Source organism: Trachypithecus francoisi, unplaced genomic scaffold (assembly GCF_009764315.1).
Source record: "Trachypithecus francoisi isolate TF-2019V2 unplaced genomic scaffold, Tfra_2.0 Lachesis_group6, whole genome shotgun sequence".
Lineage (NCBI taxonomy): Eukaryota > Metazoa > Chordata > Mammalia > Primates > Cercopithecidae > Trachypithecus > Trachypithecus francoisi.
In genome coordinates, this window is record NW_022681471.1 from 121,392,226 (window position 1) to 121,419,181 (window position 26,956).

The window sequence follows — 26,956 nt, forward strand, 5'->3', positions numbered from 1 at the left end:
TTGATTTTGTATCCTGCAACTTTACTTAATTTATCAGTTCTAATGTTTTGGTAGAGTCTTTTGAGGTTTTTTTGGCGTGAAAGGATGGTGAATTTTATCAAATGTTTGTTCAGCATCAATCTAAATAATCATACGGGTTTTGTCCTTCATTCTAATATGATGTATCACATTGATTGATTTGCCTATGTTGAACCATTCTTGCATCCCAGGGATAAAACCTAGTTGATCATGATGAATGATCTTTCTAGTGTATTGATGAATTCAGTTTGCTAATATTTTGTTGAGGATTTTTGCATCAATATCCATCAGGGATATTGGCCTGTGGCTTTTGTATTCTTTTTGTTGTTGCTGTTAAATGTGTCTTTGCCTGGTTTTGGTATCAGGGTAATATTGGCCTTATGGGATGAGTTTGGAAGCACTGCCTCTTCCTCTATTTTCATTTGTTTCAAGACATTTTTCAACTTCCATCTTAATTTCTTCATTGACCCACTGGTCATTCAGGAGCATATTGTTTAATTTCCATGTATTTGAATAGTTTCCAAAATTCCTCATCGATTTCTAGTTTTATTCCATTATGGTCAGAGAAGATGCTTGATATCATTGTAATTTTTTTGAATGTTTTAAGACTTGTTTTATGACCTATCATATGGTCTCTCCTTGAGAATAATCCATATGTTGAGGGAAAAAAATGTGTCTTCTGCAGCTATCAGATAAAATATTCTCTAAATAGCTATTAGATATTTGGTCTATAGTGCATATTAAGTTTGATATTTCCTTGTTGATTTTCTACCTGGAAGATCTGTCAAATGCTGAAAAGTGGGGTGTTGAAATCTCCAGCTATTATTGTAATGGAGCCTATCTCTTTCTTTAGCTCCAATAATATTTGCTTTATATATCTGAGTGCTCCAGTATTGAATGCATATATATATATAATTGTTATATCCTAAAGAATGGTTAAAGTAATGGCATTGCAAGTCATTCTTGTTGTTTTCCCTTGTACTTAAGTGCCTCAGTTGCTCAAGATTTGTGTTTTTATTATTGTATTTTTCTTTTTTGCATTAAGCACATGTTACCTTTGCAGTCTGGGGAGAGAAAATCTTGTAATTTTAAAGAAAAAGGGCATGGACTATCGTATTAAATACTGCAGAGAGGCCAAAGTGTAGTAGATGGAAAAAGTCAGCAGTGATGCCAGTGAGACAGTTGTACCAGAATGGACATGCTCAAAGAGAACCAGCTGTGGGGTGAGTGGAAAGTAGGTGAGGAAATAAAGGTATCTCACTTTTTACAGAAGTATAACCAAAAAGAGAGGTGGAAAAATAGAAAGCTGAGGAGAGGGGAGTGAAAAATCAGCCCAAATGATTTTAAAGATCAGAGAACCTGAGTAGTTTGATGCTGATGGGGAAGAAGCCAGGAAAGAGAAAGGCAATGATATGAGAAGTGTACAATTGAGGGTATGAGGTGCCTGTGAGGACATGGAATTGGATCCAGAAAACAACGTGACTGGCTTGGCCTAAGCAGAAGCAAAGGCACTCATTGTGTCTCTTTAAACCAAGAGGCACGGTGAGTGCAGATGGCAATATATTTCAAGGTGATGAAATCTGTGTCTGGTCATCTCAATTGTATCAATAGGAAGTGGTCATCTGCTGAAAGGAAGGGTCTGGGGCTGGTGAGGAAGGGGCTTGAGAAGGTGAAATCAAAGAGAAACTATGGCAGAGGACCTGAGCCGGACCTGAAGCAAGGACCTGCTAGGGAGTGCTCCTGGCAAACTGTTCTTTCCTTTACCCAACTTCAAAGTAAGAATTCAGGACTACTGTTTGCAGGTGGTTTAGCACCACTTACTTGATCCAGGTAAGGGGACTGGTTCCCAAGCTGTTTCTTCACAACACTTAGGTGGCAGATGGGTCCCAGCTGGGGAACAGGGGAGGATCCAAAAAGCCCCATGAGATTAGCTATGGCTTCCCATGGCTGGCAGGATTTTCACACCTGACACCTGAACTTTGGGTCCCCAGTACCTGAGTTTGAGATTCGTCTGTGCTACTTCCTGTGTTAGGTAATAACCTCTATATATTTCCTTACCATAGATCCTTTAAAGAAACTACATCCTCTAGCCATGCCTTTTGGCTTCTCTCCCTCAATCTCTACTTGGTTGAGATAAACAGGAGCGAAATTCTCCAAAGTGTAAACCAGAGGACATGTCGTGCTGCATCTGGTGCCGTTTTCTCCCAGCACTGCCTCCTCATACTTTCCAGACACACCAGGATACACTGATAGGGGTCTACTATGCCTTAACAGGCACTAGGATTTTAGATGCCTTGTTTCAAGGAGTGGTTCTCAACCAGAAGCCATTCCCCACACTCTCACCCTAGGGACATTTGTCAATGGCTGGAAACATTTTTGGTTGTCATAAATGGAGGCAGGGAGAGACATCCAGTGGGCAGAGGCCAAGAACGCTTCTAAATATCCTACAATGCACAGAATAGCCCCCATAATGAATTATGCAGCCCAAATGCCAATAGTGCCGAAAGTGAGAGATCATGTTTAGAGTTCCTCATCTGACAGGATTCTTTAAAGTTTTGCTATAATCCGTTTAAAATTTGAAGCGTGTGCCTGAGAAAAATTAAAGAAAATACCGAGGAATTGCCATTTGTAAATTTCCACCAGATGGCGCTAAACGACAAGTGAAAATCGAACCTCCGCTAGCCTCCATTTCAAAATTCACTTTCTCTCCCTGGTCAACCCCCTGGAGTAACAATCCCCATTCTTTTCAAATAGGATTGTCGTTCCTTAGGTGCTTAGTGTTCCTCACCACCAGTATTTTTATGCAAGTGAGTTAAAGTGAGTAATGACTAAAACTCAGACTTAAAGATGAAAAGAACAGGACTACCTCCTCAATCAGCTACAGAATTTCCCTTCCCTGTAGCAACAAGGGTATGGGAGAATCAGCTAGTTTCTTTTCTTCTTTAGTCAACTTTTAGCTGGGCACTTGGCCATCTGAAAAAGACAATTCCAAGCTCCTTTACCCTTAGGAGGGCTAAGTAATGAAGTTCAGGCCATTAGTAGGAAGTGATCAGAAGTGCTGTGGGCCACCTCTGGGTAGTACTCTTAAAGCAGTGGTTCTCAACTAGGGGTGACTTTGCCCCCCAACGCCAGCCCAGGAGACATCTGGCAATGTCTGAGAACATTTTTGCCTGTCACAACTGGGAGACAGTACTGGCATCTTGTGAGTAGAGACCAGAAATGCTACTAAAACTCCTACAATGCACAGGACAACCCCGAAAACACAGAATTATCCAACCCCAAATGTGAATAGTGCCAAGGTGGAGAAACCCTTAGAGGTAAAGGGCATGCCTCTGGCTTTCCCTTTCCCACTGGCTGAAAGGTGCAGTGGTGCACCATCTTGGACCACGTGGGCCAAGGCAAGAAACCAGGGAGAGTGGAGCTATGAGACAGGTAGAGCTGCCATACTCTGGACTCCTTACACCCAGACTGCCATTAGATAGAAATACACTTCTCAACAGTTTGAGCCACTCCTCTTCTGGGTCTCTGTGACAGCAGCCAACTAATATTCTATCTAATGCCATAGTATACCACATATATTGTATTTTTTCATTCATAGAACCAGGAATTGCTCTACCTGAACTATATCCACTCTAGGCCTGCATCCTTCTGCCTTTCCAGGAACCCCCTGAGCTCTTTCTCCCTATCTTACCCCTCTCCATCTTTCTTTCCTTCCTCTCTAGATGCTGACTTCTTCCTTCAGGTAGAGATTCCACCAGGCCCCAACTGACTTATCTCTCTCAATCCACACCTGACTTTTCCCACAAGACATCGCCCTCCTACCATCTCCTGCTACTATCCATCGATATCTCATTTCCTCCCACATCCATTTTCTGAGGTAGAGGAATCATCTTTTCTAAAATAATCCCCCTCTATATGCACATACTTTCTGGCCCTTACCCTGCTATACTGTCCTCATATAACTCACCACAACATACAATTCTATTTATCTACTTATTGTCTATGTTCTACACAAAAGATTTAATTTTATGAGCCCCAAAACTGTATTGTTTACTACTGTGTATCCAGTAAACAGAATATCACGGTACAATAGAAATACAAAGCATGCCACATATACAATTTTAAATGTTCTAGTAGCCACACTAATAAAGCAAAAATATAAAGATGAAATTTTAGTATTTAACCTCAATAGTCCTTCTCTAAGATGTTATCACTACAAAGAAATTGAGATATTTTACATTCTTTTTCTCATTCTTCTTCAAAATCTGTAGTGTAATTTATCTCAGTTCCGACTACTACAATTCAGGTTCTCACGGCCACATGTAGGGGTTACAACGGACAGTGCTAACACAGAATACTTGGCACATAATAGGCATCCAGTAAATATTTGTTCAAGTTAATGTTCTTCCATACCATTTAATTCTTTTATACTATAGGAATAATATAGTAATGTCACGTCATTAATATCACCCAATTGACTTAGCCATTTTCTTGTTGGGCATTTAAGTCATTTCCAATTTTCACTTTTTAAAATAATTCTGTAATAAACACCTGGTTCGTACCTGTTTTTCCTTGGAATAAATTCCCAGAAACTATTAAATATGGTTAATTGCCCCAGAAATGATATGTCACGTAAGACTTCTAATTGTTTATGCTTGGTTCTTATTAATGACTCTTGTGTTGTTAACAGGGTAGGTATTGCTGTGGTTATAATTACAAACATATTAGTAAGTACTAATGTTTTGTCTGCTGCAATGCATCAGGCACTGTGCATTAGGTTATGCATATGTTATTGACGAGAAACACGAGGCTTGGGGAGGTTTTACCTAGCACTGGAATCGCACTCAAACAGATCTGGGTTAATCTATTTTCAAAGCTTGGGTGTTTTCCCCTGGACAAATTAAAGAAAGAAACTAAAACTCTGTTTTAGTTACGAAAGAAAACAGAAAGGAAGAAAGAGAAGGCTAAGTAAAGACAAGGGAAGGAAAACGAAGAAAGCTGAGGAAAGGACAAAAAGTTAAAGGCTTGAGATCCAGGCCATGCAGAAGCGACCCTCATCTTCCCATCCCAACACACCCGCCGGTGGAGACAGCACCGTCCGACCCCCGGCGCGGCTGCCCGCCGCGGTCCCAGTGCCCTGCCGGGTGCAGAACCCTCTCCCCCAGCCCCGCCACCCGCACCCATTCCACGCCTGCCGCTCAGGCGATCCACTCTGGGTAGCCGATCAGCAGGCAGCTTCCGGCCTCCAGCACAGCACCGCCTGCGGTGCGAACGTGGCGTCCGCGACGCAGGGGGGACTTCCGGCGCGCCGCGCCACGTGTAGCGCACCGGAAGCGCGCTTCCAGTCGCCCCGGCAACAGCCGCCCCTCTCGTGTCCCCATTCCCCCTCCGTGTCTCCAAGGAAAACTAGGCCGCTGCTCGGCCAACGCCCAGGATCCGCAAGCTGCGCGCCCACGAGGTGACTTCGGGGACGGCTGGGTTTCCTTTGGGGAGTGAGGGAGGAGCTTAGAGGCCCCGGGCCCTGACTTCTTCTGATGCGCGGAGAGCCGAGGTCTTGGACATCACATTGCTATCATAATTATCTTAACCCCGCGACAAAAGGTGGGGCCAGAGGCCCATGAGATTCCTAAATCATTGCAGGTTAATTGTGAGAGGGGACCAGTCCAGAGGCTCTCAGCTCTACAGTGCTTCCGAATCACTGGACGACTCTTTTAAGAATTCTGATCCCCGGGCCCCCATCCCGGACCAATTAAATCCGAATCTCTAATAGTGGGGCCCTGGCCTCGGTGGTTTTTAAAGCTGCCCAGGTGATTCTGGCGTGCCGAGAACCACCGTGTTAAGGTCTGTAGGTGAATTTGGATTTTGCCCATCCAGCCCAGTATCTGAATCTAATTGCCCAGGACAGCCACATACTTGGAGTATGTCTAGGATATTGGCCTGTCTGCTCAAAAATTCGAGATTTCTTTCTTTTCTCTTGCACTTTAACCTCTACAGGAGGTCAGAGCTTTTGGTGGGAGTTATCATGAGACATCTGGCGCCTACAGTTTATGGGCTTTGTGTCTCTGCCCACTTATCAGTAATGAGCTGTAGTTGAACCAGTGGCCAATGAAGTGCATTTTAGCTCTGATATCTTGATGTTCCCTTAGTACAGATCAGATGGTTCTGAACACTTTTATTTTTTTCAGGAATGATGTTTTTAAACTCGTTTGACAGTCTAGGCTGTGTATTCAGCTGTTTTCATCTCAAATCAGAACAACATTACTTGAAAAATCTAGACTAAAGATTAGTAATGCAACACTTCTGGGATTATGTATGCTCACAGCTCCCATGAATTGTGGGATGAAAGCTACCTTTTAAAAATACTATTTTTGCTAGCATAATTTATCAGAATAACAGTCTCTTTGGAATTTCAGTGTGAACAGAAACCATATATTTTTAAAGACTGCTGGTTAGTAACTTTGAAAAAGCATAACTGAAATCAAGTTCACAGGTGTATAAATCCCCTCTGTGTTCATTGCTGTGCTGAGGAAGTATGCAAACTAAAGTTCCAGAGAGAAATGTTCATTCTGAAACTGTTCTATAGATGGTGATTAATCATTATGGGGTTTTTTTTAAAGGATAGGATGAGATGAGAATGATGGGGGAAAGTTTTGAACAATTAAGGCTAGAGTGTAAATTGGAGAGTTTGCAAAGTAGGTGCAGAACTTTTTTTGAACAACTTCTCTACAAGAGGAAATTCAGCCACGGAACAGCTGGACAAGTGAAAAAAGAATGTAGTTGATCAAATGTCAGATGAATTGAAAAGATCCTTGAAAACATAATGTACTTAAATATTTGCTTGCTGAAAAGATTTGGTGCTTTATAGTCAGTTTGTGAGTTACTAGGTCCTCAGTGATTTTGGGGAGTAGATGTAGCAGGAGAGAACATTATCAGGAAACAACAGACAAGCTCATCAACAATTTCAACAGCATCTAAGAGCGTGAAATATTAGCTCTTATTTTTATGCTCGAAGGAAAATAGGAAACTTAAAAGGAGTAGATTGTAGAATCCATGCCTACAGGTAATTGAGTAAGTGCCCAAGTGAACGAGGCATAGTGAGTGCCTGTAAATTCAGAAAAGAGAGATTAACGTGGAATTATCATGAATATGTTTATAGAAAAAAGTAAATTTGAAATAAGACTCCTGAAATGTACTGGTGATCTTAACTACTTTAAACTAGCTATGGTTTTTGCTGTTATGCTCTTAATTTGTAGTGACTGCCTATTTAACCCTATTCCCTTATGGTCACACTAGGTTTTGCTTATGAAGGACATGCTTGCTGTGAAACAAACTTATCTGTTTCTTCTTTTGAACTGTGTTATCATTATGTCATTCTCAGTCACCCCATTGCTTGTTGTGTTCCTGAGTCAGAGGGTAACTTTGTTCCTGGCCTCATATTTCACTTTTGATTCTGATATTAGTCACATGGGGATTCAGAGAACTTGCAAATAAATCCATTCACAAATTCATCACACTTGCTGACAAATTAAACAATGCCCTTCTGTGGGTGGAATGTCATTTATATGAAAAAAAGAATTGTTAACTACGTCCTTTCAGTCTTATTCCTTCCCCTTGCTATGCCTTCTTTGTGACAGTACTTATTACAACATCCAGAAGAGGGTAAATTGGGGTTGGGGATTGAGGGAATGAAAATAAAATAAAACTCAATTTTTTGACTCCCTTGCCCATCAGTTTTAACTGTAGCTATTATAGACGGGGAGGTGCAGGCTTTCTGAACACAGTGGCATGTGCCCTTGAATAGGCCTGTGTCCTGCCCGAGATGGAGCTTGGATGCCTGCAGGTGAAAGAAGTCCATTTGGACTTGAGCCATCTTTGATGTCCAAATCACTAAGCAGGGACCATGCAAAGACACAGGAGGGAGCCCATGAGGGCATCAAGCCAGATGAGCTTGCCAGCCTCAGCAACCAGCCAGGGATGGGGGCAGGGCTGCCCAAGTAGGTGGGGCAGGAAGCCCGGCCCTCAACAAAACCCTATTATATTCTTTGTCTTAGTGAGGAAGTTCTTACTGTTGTGTGTATTAGTGGAAGACATCTTCTGTGATAGGGTTATTATTGCACGTCCAGAGAGATTCCTTAGAACCGCATGTGACTCAATGTGTCTCACTCAGATTTCTCACCATACCTTCACTTATTTTGCTGCAGTGTCCAGCAGATCTCCTTGAAACAGTGTGTACTGAAGATCTGACTAAATCCTCCAAATTACCTGGTTGGCTCAGAGAACCAAATCACTGGAGCTTTGTAGGAAAGGTTTGACTTTCAGGGCTTTAGCCAGAGTAACTTATTTAATGATTGACTTTAATGCGTTTCTGTGCAAAGATCAAAGCAGATGAATTTTCATGTATTTTTAGAATTCTAGTAGAAAAGGAAGATAGGAAAATCTAGTTCAAGTATACACTCTAGTTTTTAGGGGAATTTGTGTTTTTATTTTACTTTTTTGGTTGCTACGATGTGTCCTATATTCTATATTTATAAGAACATAAATATGTAATTAAAAGAAAATATTTGATGGCACTACCTGTCAACAAAGCCACTTATTTGTGAAATTTTTTGGTAACTTGATGGAAATAGTCACATTTTATCCATTGAAAACTACAAAGTTCTTATCTATTGTTCTTTATGTATATTTATGCATTAAAAATACATCTTTCAGGGTAAGCGGATGTACTGAAGTATAAATCCATTTTTTACAAGAGGCTATATGGAAAAATATATCATTCAAGACTCAGTCTCTGCCTTGCCTGTAGGCCTCGTCAATGTTTAGTGAATGACCTCAACCCTGTTTTTTTCCTTCCTTCTTTGGTGATTGCGGACAGACAATGAATGGTCTCTGTACTTGCCTGGGCTCAGCTGGGTGGTGGCCATTATGCCATTGTACTCACTGGAGAGGGCTGCTGGGTTTGTAGAGCTGCGGATCCCGGCCTTCCCTGACATTGCCAATCTCTTTTCTTTCAGCTCCACCAGCCCATTCGGAGAAAAGTTACTGTTCAGTCCCTGAAGGCTTGTGCCATAAAAGAGTGGGAGACATTCCCAGGGAGGTGAGGAATGAAAGATCGAATTAAAGACCATCAAAGACCGAAGGGCATCTAAATCTGCAGCAACCATCAGCTCTCTTTTCTTTAAGAGATAGTAGTCTCTGAAGGTGTTGCTATAATGTCTATAATTATTTAAAAGTTGGCTTTCCAGAAACTCAGGCATTCTTCTTAGCTCCTTAAGTTCTCCATGTGTGAAGAAAATAACCAGCTTAAAAAAGCTAATCGGACCCATCTTTAGAAGAGGACCTCTTCTTCCCTTGGGAGCTAACTGATACGAACTGACTAACTGATTGCTTAGCAGAAAAGAATATATATTCCTTCCAGGGAATAGAGATTCAGAACTCTGTCTTGTTTGCTTTCTAAGCCCTGCCGATTGATACGGTTTTGCAGAATTTTTATTGTTGTTTTTAGTTAAGTCTTTAATGTTTATATGGATATTTAAGAAAAGATCCAATTTCCTTATTTAGTCATGGAGAGTGTTCTTTTGTCCCACATATTAGCAACCGGTCAACATGATTGCTATTGGTCATAGTCAGTTTTCTTGCCTCCACTAGTCTTTCTCCAAACCTAATCATTTATGAAACGTGGGAATCATGAAGTTCCTCTACTGATTCCCAAGTGGAAAATGAGGAACAATTAGGATGCTCAGTATATTCAGAGAGAATCTATACAACTTCAAAATGTGTTAACATAAAACAGGGGTGGACAAAATAAAAGCCCACAGCCTGTTTTTTGTACTTCCAGAAAGCTAAGAATTGCTTTTACATTTTTAAAGAGTTGTTTGGTGTGTTTTTTTGGTGTTTTTTTTTTTCTTTTAAAGGCAAAGAATATGAAGACTATGTGACAAAGACTGTATGTGGCCCACAAGCCTAAAATATTTATCTCGCCCTTTACTGAAAAAAATTGCTGGCATAAAGTGATAATACTGGAAAGACCTAGCTAAAAATAATTATAAAGCTCTATGCAAGTTGCTATTCCTTTAGACATGTTTTTCTATGCCTTATTTGACTTTTGAGAGACTAATGTGTAATTCTTCAAGTCAATTATTCAAATTGGTTAATTTGAATACAGGATTTTAGGAATCTTAAAAAGACTTAAAATGTAAAAGGATATTACAAGTACAAGTAGGTTTTGGGATTTAGGGAGAGAAAATAATAAAGCCAAGAATGAGATGAGCACAGTCTACATACAGCCTCAGGACTTTAAATTTGCTGGAAGATGGCAGCAAGTTTGATTACAAATATCCCAGTGGTCAAAACTGTGAGGAAAGCACAATCAAAGCAAAGCAAAATTGCCTACAGAGTTGCTTGCACTCCATCATTGACATAAATTCATCCTTTAATAATGTCCTGGGTCTTAAGAGTCTAGCCCCTTAGCTGATGAATTAATATATTTAATTAATGTAGATAGTGAGCACTCTGGGCTTATTCTGAACTGCCTCTAGTTCAGAAGCTGGAACTGGCTTTCTTCAGTCATCTCAGCTGATTCTCTTGGCTTCTTTCTTACGTAAGTGCTCAGGATGTACCTGGGTGATCTCTGAGGCTTTCTAACGTAGCAGCCCTTCTACCAGATGATTTGTTGGATCAGAGTTACCTCTCCTCAAACTAGTGCTCCTCCCTCTTCTTCTTTTTTTTTTTTTTTTTTTTTTTTTCCAGACTGAGTCTCTCTCTGTCACTCAGGCTGGAGTGCGGTAGCATGATCTCAGATCACTGCAACCTCCACTTCCCAGGTTCAAGCAATTCTTGTGCCTCAGCCTCCCAAGTAGCTGGGATTACAGATGTGCGCCACCAGACCCAGCTAATTTTTGTATTTTTAGTAGACATGGGATTTCACCATGTTGGCCAGGCTGGTCTTGAACTCCTGACCTCGGGTGATCCACCCACCTCAGACTCCCAAAGTGCTGGGATTATAGGCATGAGCCACAGTGTCTGGCCCCTCCCTCTAAATCACAGCCATTGACATTTGAGCAGCCTGGAGAACATCATCAATTACCCTTGAACTCCTTAAATGGTAGTCTACTTTATCCCACATGCCTAAACTTCCAGCTTTGCAAAATGGAGCCTCTCTTAGCCATCTGGTGGATTTTCAGAATATTGGTGCTACAACCTTTAATGCCACACTGGATTTTCCCAATTATAACTAAAAACAAGATTTTGTCTAAGTAGTGTTTGATCTCAATGGTGTTTATTCCATATTTGAGGCTGTCACACTTCCCAATTTGGAATAATTGATATTTTAGTTGACCTGGTTCTAAATGCCTTATGATGCGTAGAAAGAAGTGTAGATTCAAAACACTTAATTTCCAGAACACATGCAGATGTCTCCTAGACTTTTCTAATTTAATTCCTGTGCTGCTTGTTAATCTATGAAACAAATTTGATTAAGATACACAGCAGTTTGCGTTAATGTCATTATGTCCTGCAGGCTCTCAGAAAATTATTCAGATTTTAGTGATAGAAATATAAAACCTGGGCTGGACACAGTGGCTCACGCCTATAATTCCAGCACTTTGGGAGGCCAAGGCGGGCAGATCACGAGGTCAGGAGTTTGAGACCAGCCTGGCCAATATAGTGAAACCCCGTCTCAACTAAAAATACAAAAATTAACCAGGCATGGTGCCATGTGCCTGTAGTCCCAGCTACTCGGGAGGCTGAGGCAGGAAAGTTGATTGAACCCAGGAGGTGGAGGCTGCAGTGAGCCGAGATCACCCCCTGCACACCAGCCTGGGCGACGATGTGAGACGTCGGCTCAAAAAAAAGGAAGTATAAAACCTGGTTCTAGTGAATTAGCCACCTAAAGGCTGCACCTTACAGTTTTGCTCTTAAGTACATACTGATTTCTACATAATTTCGTTTATGTTTTACTTCTCTGAGTGGTAAGCCACCTAAGTATTAACTTTCATATTTCTTCAGTGGCCTGTAAAACACATAGCAGTTAGCTAGGTTTTCAGGTACTTGTTCATGTTTTAAACCTTTAAAACATTAAAATTATAGATTAAAAGTAATGTGAACTTAATTTACACTGCATTTGTTAACTTTTTCAGTTTATATTTGTTGCATGTATACATAGTATTGAATTTCAGACAAGGAACAGGAACTATGGACTGTGTTTAAGATAAATGTATGAAGGTTATGTCAGCCTCTTAGAAGTACCCTATTTGAAAATTATTATATTTAAAAAGAATGTGAATGATTCTCTTTCAGCTAAATCTTCAAATATAGAAGTGGTTGATTTAGCATCTCAGTTCTTAAAATAACCATAGCAAAACATCTGATAGAGATTATAAAACAAGTAAAGTTTGTTTCTTAAGAGTTGGGGAATTTTTTAATTCTACCCTGTAGTTAAGTGAAAAGGAAAAATAAGACTCCTTTGGTATCTGATTTCCAAAGTTTCAAAACTTAAGTAGTTGTTTGCTCAACATTACATTGTGTTAGTGGTTTTGTCTCACAGAAACTTAAATTCTCGTACATTTTTGGATATTTTTGTTTAACTTTTTTAAAAGTACATTCTGGTGTAGCTCTGAACCTCTGAATAGAAAAAAAACATTGAAAGTCTATTTTAAATAGATTGAAAAAGGTACAGCTGCAGATTAGCCATTACTTTTGGGCATTTCATGCGGCAAATCAGCAAATCACAACAGGTGGGTAGAGAGAAAAGGAGTAAATCTCAGCAGAGCAATGCTATTTGCCAAGGGCAGTCTATGTGGTGCCTCAGTAGAGACTCCATGGAGTGGTTTCTTCTCCTGTGAAGAGACAGGGTGGTTAGGCAAGGAGAATGTGATGTCACATGCTGGCTGAGAAATGCATATTGCAATCAAAATGAAAACAAAGCCCATTTGGGGAACTTAAAGCCCAGGACACAGCTGAGGCTGGAGAGATGTCTTATTCTTCAAGTCCCAGACCTAAGGCAAGACCCAACAGAGGTTTCTGGTCATTTGGAAAGATGTGTTCCACTCAAGCCTCAGGAAGACCAGGGTTAATTTAAGTAAGCATTAGCATGAGTTAAGGATTAGTAAATAAAGTAATAACTGTAAATTTTAGTTCATATTTTATATATTGTGTGTATATGTAGTGTGTATACACATACATATACACACACATATATGTACATATATATATACACACATATACACTAACTACTAAATATTTATATGGTCATTTTCATAGACTTTACTTCCTATAGGGAAACAAGTAATTGAACTATGCAGGATCTTTTGACTCACTTAATCATACCTAAGGGGATCCCTCCTTTTCAGACCACAAAGTCATAGCCCAGGAACCAACGTCTTACAGATAGGTTATATGAAATCAGGCATGGTCCTGGGAAGAGGCAGCTCCCAAGGAGCTGCCTCACAAACGACAAAATAGCCACAAATATCACACAGCCATACTGATCAGACATTTGCACTGTGATTCTTCTTTCCTAGTTTCGGCATCCATTTAGACTTCCACAATCAGAGATGGCAGCGGTGAAGGTAAGATTTTTATTTTTTAATTTTTTTGAGCTCGTAAGTAAAAAAGGTAAATTTTAGTCTTTAAAGTTTGGTATTCTCATTCCACGATGGAGAAGACCTAAGAAATAAAAAAGTATTGGGTACATTCCTGGACATCTCTTGCCCCAGGCATTTAGGGGTGGCCCAGGCCAGCAAGTTAGTTTAGGGGGGCAGAAGGGGAAAAACTAAAGTCTGTCATGCTCGTCAGTCTAGTGTGGTTCTTAGCAGGCCGTTGCTCACTTGGCACTAGACATTTAATTACAGTGGGTAGAGAGGGCCAAGATGATTAACATCCAGTCTTCTCTCTCCTTGCATCTCATCTAGAAACGATCACTAGCCTTCATCCCCACATTATAATGCTCCATACCTTTAATTGGCTTGTGCATACCTCATGTACATGGACTTAGCAAGTGTGCATACACTTGGTGTCCATTGTGGGCCTGGACCTGTCTCACACAATTTTGGGCCCAGTAGCTTCCTCATGTAGAGTAGGTACTTAGCAAATACTAAGTAAATACCTGTTGGGTAGCAGATTAAACATTTGAAGATTTCTCTTGAGGGTAAACACTTTGGTGTCCACCCTCCACCTCCTTTCATTTGATAGGCATCAACATCGAAAGCTACCAGGCCTTGGTATTCTCATCCGGTATATGCAAGATACTGGCAACATTATCATCAAGCAATGGCTTGGATGCAAAGCCATCACAATGCCTACAGGAAGGCCGTGGAATCCTGTTTCAGTCTTCCATGGTACTTCCCTCCTGCACTTCTTCCCCAAAGCTCTTACGATAACCAGGCTGCATATCCTCAGTCCTTCTATGACCATCATCTGGCCTGGCAGGACTACCCCTGCAGTTCTTCACATTTCGGAAGGTCTGGGCAGCATCCACATTACAGCAGTAGGATCCAGGCATCCACAAGGGAAGACCAAGCTTTGTCCAAAGAGGAAGAGATGGAGACCGAGTCAGATGCAGAGGTAGAATGTGACTTGAGCAATATGGAAATCACCGAAGAGCTCCGCCAATACTTTGCAGAGACTGAGAGGCACAGAGAAGAACGACGTAAGTTCAGGCCTCTGTCTCTTCATGCTTCCTTTCCTTGCCTTGCCTTTTACATTTTTTGTCTCTAATATATAAAGTAATTTTATAATTCTTCATTGGCTACAGGTAATATTCCAAATCCAGTCCTAAGCCTGGGAAAGCTATGGGGGATGCTGCACCTCGCTTATGTTAGTTTCTGGAGTTGTTTTACTATAAGACTTTTTTTTGTTCTAGAGCAAAGCTTATCCTAACATCGTTCTATTTATTAACCATTAGACACTCTACCAAATGGAGCGTGTATGTGTGCATGCTTGTGTGTGTGCATGCCCTAATCTACACAGCAGTCCCTCAGAGTATTAAACTCATTTTATATATGACAAAAGTGAACCTTAAAAAGGTTAACTGACTTGTTCCGTGGTACATAACTAGTAATTTGCTGTTGGGATCCAATCCAAATCTGCCTGACTCTACTTCCTGTACTGCTTTCTCTACACCAGGACTTGTCCCTGAGACTGCTAGGTTCCTAAAATACTTTTACCATTTCTGTGGGACACATCTTGGAGACGTCCTTGGTGCCAGAGGTCCCAGATCTTAAATAACATGAACCTAAACAGAATAACGAAATGCCTGGCACTTACAATTTTCCTGTTGTTTCTATGTTGAGGCCCTGTCCATGGGGTCAGAGAATTATGATAAAGGTCTTATATCTTCAGTCAAAAACAGGAATTTTCTTTTTTAAATTTCTTACCACCTTACTAGAAAGAACTAGAACAGATTTTGTGCTCTCCTATTGAAATTCACCAGACCATTTCTAAGTACCTCTAACTGAGATACAAATGCTTCTCCCCCATTATAACCAGTATTCAGTCCCAATTTTGTTTTAAGTGAGGCCTAATTGTATGACATTTTACCTATAATTTTCCAATGACACAGAAGCATAGAAACCTGGGAATGGGAGTTTCTTTCCTGTCTGTCATTGTCAGCATTTTCCTAATGGTGAATTAGCTTTTATTGATCCCCACTGGATGCCAAGAACTGAGCACTGGACTTTGTATAAAATATTATATCCTTTAGTATCTTTGTCTGTGATTCTTCACTAAACTACCTGTTCAGGTTTTTTTTACTTCCTTTCTTTGATTAAACTGTGTACTTCTTTAAGCATATTAGATATTAGTATATCCAGCCAGGTGTGGTGGCACATGCCTGTAGTCCCAGCAACTCGGGAGGATAGCTTGAGCCCAGGAGTTTGAGGCTGCAGTGAGCCATGATCACACCACTGTACTCCAGCCTGGGCGACAGAGCGAGACCCTGTCTCAAAAAAAAAAAAAAAGAAAGAAAAGAAAAGAAAGAAATATATCCAAACAAATACTTTTAAGACAGTACTTCCTATTACACATAGATACTTTTCCTTGATCTCCAGAAATAAATTTTACCCTTTTAAAAATATAGATATGAAACAACCATTAGTCTAATCTATACAACAAATGAGAGCAGACATTGGAGCGTGTCCACGTTTGGTTGCAATGCTGTTTGTTACAGCTTTTGACAGAGAAAATGGGATGGAGATCAGGTTTATTACTCTCGTCCTTACCAGAAAGTAGAATAACATGTTTTGCCCACTAGAGGTTGATACTTTTATGATGGAAATTGTAATTATGGATGGAAGCAAATCTCAGTCATCTAAAAGGTGACTTTGAATTATCTGCTGATTTGAAATAAACTTGAGTTAGTCAACAAAAAGTGGATATGAATAAAATAAAGAGAAAACAATGAAATGTGTCCTTGCACCAAACAAAAAAAAAAGGGGAACAGTTCTGTTACAGATATGGTTAACAACCATCCCTATTCCTCCCTCTTGCCATTGTTAGGTAGAACTCTAGGTAGGTAAACAAAGTCGTGAAAATCACCTGCTAAGTCATACTTGCCACTTAATATTATTTTGAATGAATAATTGAAGTCTTTCATTGTGAATTAGAAACCTTAAATCAGAGGTTGGCAAATCTTACCCATAGAGTGCTACACTTGCAGTGATTCTGTGGGACATTTTCCAGAATGAGCTGGGCCTTGTGTGCATTATAAACTTGATAAGCTTCATCTCTATGTTTCATATTATTTCCAAATCTGTCTAGGTTACTTTACGGCTTCAAACTGCACTTTCATCATCTGGGTTGAACTGTGTCTCCCCAAGAAAGATATAGTGGAGTCCTAACCCCCAGTTCCTCAGAATGTGACCTTATTTGAAGACAGGGTCTTTCCAGAGGTAATTGAGGTTAAATGAGGTCATTACGGGGGTCCTAATCCTATATGACTCAGGTCCTTATAAAAAGGGTAAAATCTGGGCCAGGTACTGTGGCTCACGCCTGTAACCCAGCACTTTGGGAGGCCGAGGCAGGCAGATCACAAGGTCAGGAGATCGAGACCATCCTGGCTAATGTGGTGAAACCCCGTCTCTACTAAAAACACAAAAAATTAGCCGGGCGTGGTGGCGGGCACCTATAGTCCCAGCTACTCGGGAGGCTGAGGCAAGAGAATGGCATGAACCCAGGGGGTGGAGCTTGCAGTGAGCCGAGATCACGCCACTGCACTCCAGCCTGGGCGACAGAGCAAGACTCCATCTCAAAAAAAAAAAAAAAAAAAAGGGTAAAATCTGGACACAGAGACAGACACACATGCAGTGAAAACACCATGTGAAGATTGACATTGTGTCGCCACAAGCCAAGGAACATCCAGAAGCTGGGAGAGGCCTGGAACAGATCCTTCCCTAGCACCTTTAGAGGGTTTATGGCCCTGCCAACACCTCGATTGCAGACTTCTGACCTCCAGATCCATGAGACAATACATTTCTGTTGTTTTAAACCACCCAGTGTATGGTACTTTGTTATGGCAGCCCTAGGAAAGGAGTACAATCACCCTGGGAGAATTTTCTTTGTTGCTAAATGCAATCTGTGACTGGGACATAAAGTAAACCCACAGTTCTTGTCATTGTCTGAAAAAACTATTACTTATTTGTTTTACCGTGATCTAGATAGCAAACCATCATAAAAGGAATTTTATGAAAACTCTTGCAACCTCCGTCTTGAGCCTCATTTTCCAGTATTCATATTATTGCTGGCAACAGCGTACGGAGGCAGCTGTGGCGGAACTGCTTGAATCACAGGGGTCCATCCTCACTCTACCACTCGCTGATTAGAGGTTCTCTTCCTCCTGTAAGCCCCCTGCCTTCACCATTCTGTGCCTCAGTTGCCTCGCCTGTGAAATAGGATCCTAATTAATGGGTAGTAATTATGAAGAATCCTTAATGGGTAGTAATTATGAAGAATCCATGAGATAATACGAGAAAAGTTATAGAATGGTGCTTGGTACCAAGTCGGTGCCCAATAAATGTTAGTTACAGTTAGTTGCTAGTAACCCATCCTTTAACATGGATTATTAACCATAAATTGGTCTTGCTCTGATACCATTTGCCTTGATTAGTGCTTGATTGAAATTCTGTACATATATATATATATATGTAGAGAGAGAGAGAGAGAGACAGAGTCTTACTCTGTCACCCAGACTAGAGTGCAGTGGCACCATCTCAGCTCCTGCAACCTATGCCTCCCGGATTCAAGCAATTCTCCTGCCTCGGCCTCCCAAGTAGCTGGAATTTCAGGCGCCAACCACTACATCCAGCTAGTTTTTGTATTATTAGTAGAGATGGGGTTTCACCATGTTGTCCAGGGTGGTCTTAAACTCCTGACCTCAGGTGATCCACCTGCCTCGGCCTCCCAAAGTGCTGGGATTGTAGGCATGAGCCACCGCGCCTGGCCAAGATTCTGCATATTTTTAATAAGGTGTTCTGTGACTTCAGAAAGGTCATATTTCTGCTCTGGGTGGCACCTTTCAGACTTTTAAACTGATTTAGAATATTAAAGACATGAAAGAATGAAAGTTTTGGTGTCAGATTTAGTCATTAACACAGTTTTTAGTTCTGTTTCAAGGATATTCTTGCTTGATAAAATTTAATACAGTAAAGTACATGGACTGGGAAAATGAACCCACTTCAGTATTACTAATAATGTCACTAAACAAGCTTTCAATTCTTTGTACTTTTAAAATGTGTAGTTATAGCATGATTCAAAACTACTTGTCTTAGCGTCTCTGTCATGCTCCTGCAGCCTTCCCTGAATGCATTAGCTGGTCCCAGGGAGATGTGGGAATTGTCTGGCGAGGGTGAGAACAGACTTTGGTATCAGACTGGAATCTAAAGACTTGGTCTGTATTAGAAGAAGCTGCCAGGGCCCGATCTTGCACCAGTAAGAAAATAATGGGAAACAGATCACTAGCATATTTTTTTCAACAGCACTTTTGGTGGGGACAGGATGAACAAGTGTTCCTTCAAGCGGTAATGAATGATGGAATTCATATGTAAGTAATCTGAGCGCCCATGGCGCTTTCCAATCATTACCTTCACTGGAAATTTTCGTGGAAGGTTAGTTACATACACTGTTGAAAAAAGCTTTAATAAGAGGTAAGGGACCTGGGTAGTATGAATAATTGGCTCAAGTTTTTTGTTTCATTTTGCTCTCGGAACCACTAGAAGCTACTTGTTCAATAAAGACATTTTCAGCTTTGAACATGAATGCTTTGAAGAACACAGGATTTTAGAAAATGTTACTAGCAAGAGAAAATGTCACTAAATTTGAAAGATTTAACTTTTCAGTATCATTCACTTCCACAGGAACATACAAGTTATGCAATTCATCATCGCCTGAGTCTTGTTTAATATTTTCTTAGGATAAAGGCCTTCAGATTGGACAGTATGTTCTTGTTTGTGATTGCTACTCAGATTCCAGATAGTGTCTACTTTAACATATTTCAAGGATAAAAACACCAAAAGCTTGACTAGGATAAGAACTCCTTTTGTACAGTGGGAACATGCATGCTTTTGATTATGTCTGTCATCATTTCCTAACAAGGTATTTCCGTTACTTAAAGCTTCAGTGGAAAATAACTTCTGAGAAAGTATACAGTTATGAAGTTTTGAAGGTCAGCTGTGTTTTCAGTTATTTCTTAGGAAAAATGTTTATTATTAGATTAAGAAAAATACCATTTTGTAGTCGTAAGTGACCACCAGTCGAGACTGCAAGGTTATATTGCTAATACTTAGAGGGAAAATGAGTGGAAGTCACCCTCAAAAGAGAGTAAGGCCCTCTGAAACAAACACCACCACTGTTTTCTCGGGTCTGAGCCAATCAGGTATTCATGACCTATGTTTTGAGGGTGTTGGATCAAAACAGGGACATATGCTAAAAGCTTAAACCCCATTGGGAAGAGGAGACAAAATCAAATGTAAAGTGACACATAGAAGAAGAGTATCTATGGTGTGGTTCATGGTTATACGTGCACATGAGGGGTAAAGCCAGTGACCCAGGCAGTCAAAGGAGGAGCACCCCGGGGCTGCTGTCAAGAAGCAGGGTATGCACTAGGCCAATTTGAGGGATAGGGTCAATTTGGAATGAGAGAAAAAAGGGCTTAGTTCACTCCCGGCTTAGACACTCAAAGTGCTGTTCTTACCAGAGGGCCCAGATGTGGTTTTCATACATTTGAAGGGAGACATCCGTTCCATTACGCTGTGTCCATCTGAGTGGGAAGGCTGAGACTGTAGTTTTCATAGTGAGCCTTTAGTCAGTCAAACCTAGAGAACCCGGCGAAGTGTATGGCCCAGTATTTAGCGAGCTGTTTTGCTTTAGTCAGTGAGGTTGAAGGATGAAATTGCAGTGATTGAGCACAATCCTGACATGCGTGTGTGTTTCATCTGGTGCAGATATTCACAAGTGCACAAAACCAATCAGTGAGATGATACGTGTTAATGGCTGTAGAAAAGTGGAAAGGAGCATGAAAATGCACTTCTATTGTAAAAGTTAAAATGGCGATTGTCCAGTAACTTCAGGATTACATTTGTCATGGGGCAAGGGATGTGCGATGAAGACAGACCAGTCTGAAATGGCTCCAGTTCTGCTGGCATGTACGTGTGTTCTGGGTGGTAGCTGACAAGCCAGAAATGGCATACACAAGTTTGTGCTTTCCCTCGGTTGTGCTACAATCATTAATTTTGTCAAAATAGCAGAAAATATAATCAGAAAGACGTACTAGTCCTAGGAAGTGAGGGAAAAAAATATTCTTTGCCACTTGCTGCCTCCATGCTTTATCCTCTAACATGTTCTGCTTTGGGCTCTGTGTGTGGGATAATCTTGGATGAATGGTTTCCTGCTATATAAGATTCTCTGAAGTCCTGGTAACTTTCCATGATTTTTTTTTTCCTTTATGGACTATTATTGATGTGACATTGGTCACATCATGTAGACAAATAGATTGATGTGAAAAATACCAGGATTATGTATCCTGAACCCAGATAGAATCCAGTAAAGTTCTTCCTTAATAATATATGACTATTGTTCTTGTTTTAACCTATATGCATATTAACCCTGTAATAGCCTCCCAGTGCTGCTGTGACAAATTAACACAACCTGGGTGGATTTTTTAAAAAAACATTTATTCTCTCACAGTTCTCAAATCAAGCCATCAAAAGGACCACATACCCTCTGAAGGCTGTAGTGCCTCACCTCTTCCAACTTCTGGTGTCTCCTGGCATTCCTTGGCTTGTGGCAGCATCATTCCATCTCTGCCTCCATCTTCACATGGCCTTTCCCCTGTGTCTCTGTGTCCTTTTCTGTCTCATACAAGGACTTTGTCATTGGAGTTAGGGTCTACCCTAATCCAGTATGATCTCATCTTGATCCTTTAATTACATCTACAAAGCCCTATTTCCAAATAAGGTCACATTCTGTGGTTCCAGGTGGACGTGGATTTGGGGTGACACTATTCAAGCCAGATAGAATCAAAAAGGTTTCTGATTCATATTAAAACAAATTATCTTGCCAAAATACCCTATAAAAGTGTATGGTAACATTGAGTCCTACAGCTGTTTCCGGTAAAAACGACCAAACCCTCCATGACAAGGCAGCTGTTCGGTGGCATCTAAAGTGTGATGTCCATACTGCTCTGCTTTGGTCAGATGATTTTCCATCTGGCTGACTGAGCCCTCACCTTGTTTTGACAGCAAGGAAAACTGCCAGTGATTGAGAGTCTTTTTTTTCATTGGAAGGAAGGAAGGAAACAATAAATAGAAAACAGAATGAGTGGATGCCTTCAAACTCTGATACTCCATTCTGAGGTTTACTTGGTCCCCTAAGTAAGTACACGCTAAAGTATTTTCATATGCTGGCTGTGACCATCAGTGCACTGCCTGTCTGCGGGTATTTGGTTTTAAACTGACTGGTTTTCAACTTATAGCCTAGCCTTAGAACTTTTTTAAAAATTGTGTGAGTAAGTAGAGGCAAAGCAACTCGATTGTAAGAGAACAGGGTCCGACCCCAACTCATTGGTGCCCCTCCCCTCTAGCCCCTGTGCCTGGGAAGCTCTGAGGAACCCACAGGGAAGGGAGTTCTGCCCAGCACCTTGTGAGATTTGAGCATCTGTTTCTCAATCCCCAGGCTGTCATCATTGTTCTTTAACAGCATCTGGAAGGAAAAGAGCTGTTTACAAAAAATCATGCATGGTCTTTGAGCATTCATTCCATAGTCACTTCCGGAGCACCTGCTTTGTGTCAGGCATTGTGTCCTCCCAGCACTGGGGGTACAGCTGTGAGTAAAGGTGACAGTGCCCTTCCACCATAAATGACCCCCCACAGGGTAGGTCACAGGTGACAGGCTTCTTGCCCTTTAGTTCAGTGTTTTAGGGCCACTGTTCACTGTGCAGGAAACCATTAAACCTCCAAATCTCTTGAGAGGCAAGGAGGGGATAAGGGTTGGGTCTTAAATTTTCATAAGGGGCTGGGCACGGTGGCTTCGCGCCTGTAATTCCAGCACTTTGGTAGGCCAGGGCAGGTGGATCACTTGAGTTCAGGAGTTCAAGACCAGCTTGGGCAACACGGCAAAACCCCAACTCTAAAAAATATATATATATAAATTATCCAGGTATGGTGGCATGCGCCTGTAGTCCCAGCTACTCAGGAAGCCAAGGTGGGAGGATCGCTTGAGCCCAGGAGGCAGAGGTTGCAGTGATCCAAGATTGCACCACTGCACTCCAGCCTGAGTGACAGAGCGAGGCCCTTTCTCAAAAAAAAAAAAAAAAAAAAAAAAAATTCATGAGGAAGCCTGAACAGGAATGAAAAACAAATCAAGAATCAAAAGCAGAGGGCTGTGTCTTTTATTCTTGCACCGTGTGAACTTTATTAAGAACTAAAAATCATGTGATGGTAACCCATGGGCACACGCTGAGTACAACTTGGAAAATTGTACCAGCATCATTAACTCAACTGGGGTTGCTTTGTGTTAACATTGTGTATCATTCACAGATGTCAACAATAGGAGAACACATCTCTCTATAAAATTGTTACAAACATTTTAAATTATAAGGAAAAGAAAAAAAAATGCAAAAGTACAAAGACTAAACTCACAACATCCTACCAGCAGAGAACACTTAGGATAGCTGAGATCCCAGTGTTTGTTCAAACTTCTACACTCAAAGAATCAGATTTACGCAGGAAGTTGAACATCTCTTGTGTCACCAGATCTGTCAGGGAAGCTGATTATAGTCTTGGGACAAATTTGAGAGTAATGTGACAGTGGTCTGGTAACTCACTGTTGGCTCTGCCCTCTGGATGCAGAGACTCCAAGGCACTCAGCAATGCCACCTGTGGGATCGTCTCCTCCAGATAGACAAAAAAAAAAAAAAAGCCAAAGGATTGGTAATGGGTACAAGGCTGCTCATAGATGGCAGAGGGACCATGTTGTGCTAATGTGGAAATGCCAAGCCTTCAGAAAAGTAGCCCCTGAATGAGAGATTCTTCAACTAAATTCTACCTTTCCTGGAAAGCCTTGGCAGTGCCATCAGCCCACCCACTGCCTACTCAAGGTTTATAGGAAGAGGCAAGTGGGAAAGGCCTGTGTGAACTTAGTGACTGAATATATCTCACTGGTCTGTACTGCCCATACCAAGACCCAGTGTCCTAGGTCACCCCCGCTCTTCCTTCTAAAAGCACAAAGCTAAGCTTTCCTTCAGAGTCAGGTTCAATCATCCCAGGACAGAGGCAGGAGAAAAACAGAGATGACCCCAGGGAGAAGCTAGTCCCCAGTGGGGCTTTCACCCTGACCTGAGTGCCAGGAACACACATAACTCTTGTGGAAATAAGAAGCTGTCATGGCAGTTGTCGAGTGCTTTCTCTAACCTACTGTTTGGCTCATCCACTCCCACACCACTCCAACACAACTCAGTTAGGGGGCATAGAATTTAAACACCTATGAGAACTGAACAGCTTATATGCTGATGTTTCAAACTTGGCAGAAAGACCAAAAATTAGAAACAAATGCTTGGTGGCCTCCATTCATTTGAATATTAGGCCAATATTTTGGTTTCATTCTGTATTGCCCAGTGAGTCAATCATATATTTTTTCCATGGGTGAGGTAGCAGTTATGCAGCTTTTATTGTGTTTGATAGTCATTGGGCTTATTCGTATAAGCCCTTAGGTAAAAATAAACTGCGGATGTTCCAAGACAGCAGTGGCCACATACATTTTTAATAATGTTTCCAAGTTTGTAAAACTCCTTTCCTCCAATGCCATGATGATGCTTATAAAGAGCAGGATTTATGCGAGCGACTATGCATGGCCTTATAAATATCTTCCCATTCACACTTGATTAGCTCACTACCGTGTTCTGTTCCATGTATTAGTGCAGGGAGGACCAACAATGGAAGAATGATTTATATGATTGTTTTATTTCCCTACAACCATCTTCACTCCTTATCTCATGACATTTCTCTTGGTAGTCATAGTAGCCATGAATGTGTGTTCTCTGCTATCAGTTTCTCTCTTGACAGAGTCGCTTACAAGAACTGTGGAAATTGGCTAAATTTTACCTTATGCAGCATTGTCTTACTGATATTTTTATGTTGTTGCAGTTTACATAAGAATAAAAGTTATGATATTGGGACTTGCCATAGTAAAAAACAGAGGGAAGAGTAAATTGAATAGCTATTTCTTGCTTTACAAGAATCCATTTAAATTAGTAGGATTAAAAGTATGTAACGATACCACTTGCAGTTTAACCTAGGCCAACCTGTGAAGTGGAAAGTCAAACCCCGTAGTGAGAAAATCAACCCACTATTGCAGATTTTTTGATATAGCAGGAAGATTAGAAGTCAGAGGGCTTAATTCCATTTGTAGAATTGCCCTTTCTTCACCCTTTTTCCTTCAGCAAGTGTGGACTCATTTAACCTTTCCTTGCTTGGTATGATTTGCGTTTTGAATCTGTGGAAGGATCATCAGTCATCCATCATCACTGCATACTGTGGTTGTTATTGCTAGCACTTGTTCTTTTCCAGGTTACCTAAAATCAATACCTCTTCCAGAGGAGTGATTTTTTTCCCCCACACCACCTCATTCATGGTGGTAAGCACTGCTTCCAACACTGGACTATCCAGGAACCTTTTCATTTCCATGCTGGCCTGGAGCAGTGTTTGAAACCAAGCAAGCTCTATCAGCCAGTCCTAGCTGGGCAGGTGGTGAGTGGGCCGTGCAGATGAAAAGAGAGAACCCCAGGTGGTTTCATTTCTCTCCTGTGTTTTCAGGGCTTGTTGCAGAGGTTTGGTAGTTTGGAGTGATGAGTTTCCTTGTGGCTGTTTACCATTTCTTTTTTTTTTTTTTTTTTTTGACACAGAGTCTGGCTTTGTTGCCCAGGCTGGAGTACAGTGGTACACTGCAACCTCTACCTCCTGGGCTCAAGCCATCCTCCCACCTCAGCCTCGCAAGTAGGTGGGACTCCAGGCTCTCAACTCTTTGCCATTTCTCTCAGTGTATAATAACCTCTTGGTAGCTGAATGATGAGCTTCAGAACTAAGTAGATGATAATAATCTGCAGGTCTTGCCTCAGAATCTGGTAAGCATCGCATCTGGAACAACTGGGCCTGGTTTCACAGTTGGAAAGGGAAAGATGAGGGACCTTAGGGGGCTGCAGACGGCATGGCCAGCAGCACTCACCAGGCTCCTGCAGTGCACACACGTGTTTATGTTCATGTTCACATTCATGTTTGTTCTCAGGGCGGCAGCAGCAGCTGGATGCAGAGCGCCTGGACAGCTACGTAAACGCTGATCACGACCTGTACTGCAACACCCGCCGGTCGATAGAAGCCCCGACTGAGAGGCCTGGTGAGCGGCGCCAGGCCGAGATGAAGCGTTTGTACGGGGACAGCGCTGCCAAGATCCAGGCCATGGAGGCTGCGGTGCAGCTGAGCTTTGACAAGCACTGTGACCGAAAACAACCCAAGTACTGGCCGGTCATCCCCCTGAAGTTCTGAGCTCGGGGCACAGGGCACCCAGCCTCTCCCTCTTGCTTTTGGGTGCATGCTCTTCATCTCTCCTTCTGTACATTTCTTAGGGAAAGGGGACTTTGTACTGGGGCACAGTCCCAGTGGGCCTGTCACGGGGTGGATGTACTATGCCAGCCACTTGGAGGTCTGCAGGACGTGTTCTGTTGCCAACATGATAAATTTTCTCCTGACATAAAAAAATTTTGTATATACTATACTGGTTTTTTATGTTGTCGGTAACAGTTCATTTCATTAAAGTTCTTGCCTAGAGATACTGCCTGGTGTTTTGCTTTTTTATCTTTTCTTGTCTTTAATCTGTCTGAACTACACAAATGCCTTTAAAAAACCAGATATCCTCTCTGACTCTAGCTCCATTAGCCCCCACTAAAACTGAGCCAAGTGTGTAGTGAGACAAATACCACTTCCTGTAGTGGAGAGGGATGCATGTTCTATAAAGGGCCAGAGAGTGAGTATCTTTAGCATTGCAGGCCACATGGTCAGTGTTGTGACTACTCAACTCTCCCTTTGTAGTGTGAAAGCAGCTGTAGACAGTAAGTAAACAAATGGGTGTAGCTGTGTTCTAATAAAACTTTATAAAAACAGGTGGCCAGGCGCATTGGTTCATGCATGTAATCCCAGCACTTTGGGAGGCCGAGGTGGGCAGATCAAGAGGTCAGGAGATTGAGACCATCCTGGCCAACATGGTGAAACCCCGTCGCTACTAAAATACAAAAAATAGCCGGGCATGGTGGTGTGTGCCTGTAATCCCAGCTACTTGGGAGGCTGAGGCAGGGGAATTGCTTGAACCCGGGAGGGGGAGGTTGCAGTAAGCTGAGATCGTGCCACTGCACTCCAGCCTAGCGACAGAGCAAGACCGTCTCAAAACAAAAACAAAAACAGGCTGC

General features: G+C 41.6%; 1 protein-coding gene across 5 annotated transcripts; it reads left to right on the plus strand.

Annotated features, from left to right (window-relative positions):
* The first annotated feature begins 5,329 nt into the window (after positions 1–5,329).
* Positions 5,330–26,321, plus strand: GEMIN8 (gem nuclear organelle associated protein 8). 5 transcript variants are annotated; one of them, XM_033201149.1, is made up of 5 exons: positions 5,330–5,476; positions 9,030–9,203; positions 13,536–13,583; positions 14,206–14,662; positions 25,783–26,321. In XM_033201149.1, exons 3-5 carry the CDS (start codon positions 13,569–13,571, stop codon positions 26,037–26,039), a joined length of 729 nt encoding a protein of 242 aa, XP_033057040.1. In that variant the 5' UTR covers positions 5,330–5,476; positions 9,030–9,203; positions 13,536–13,568; the 3' UTR covers positions 26,040–26,321. The 5 variants fall into 5 exon arrangements, with proteins under 5 accessions (XP_033057040.1, XP_033057039.1, XP_033057042.1 ...); XM_033201148.1 differs by having other exon boundaries at positions 9,030–9,200; XM_033201151.1 differs by having other exon boundaries at positions 9,030–9,112; positions 14,161–14,662.
* The last annotated feature ends 635 nt before the right edge of the window (positions 26,322–26,956 follow it).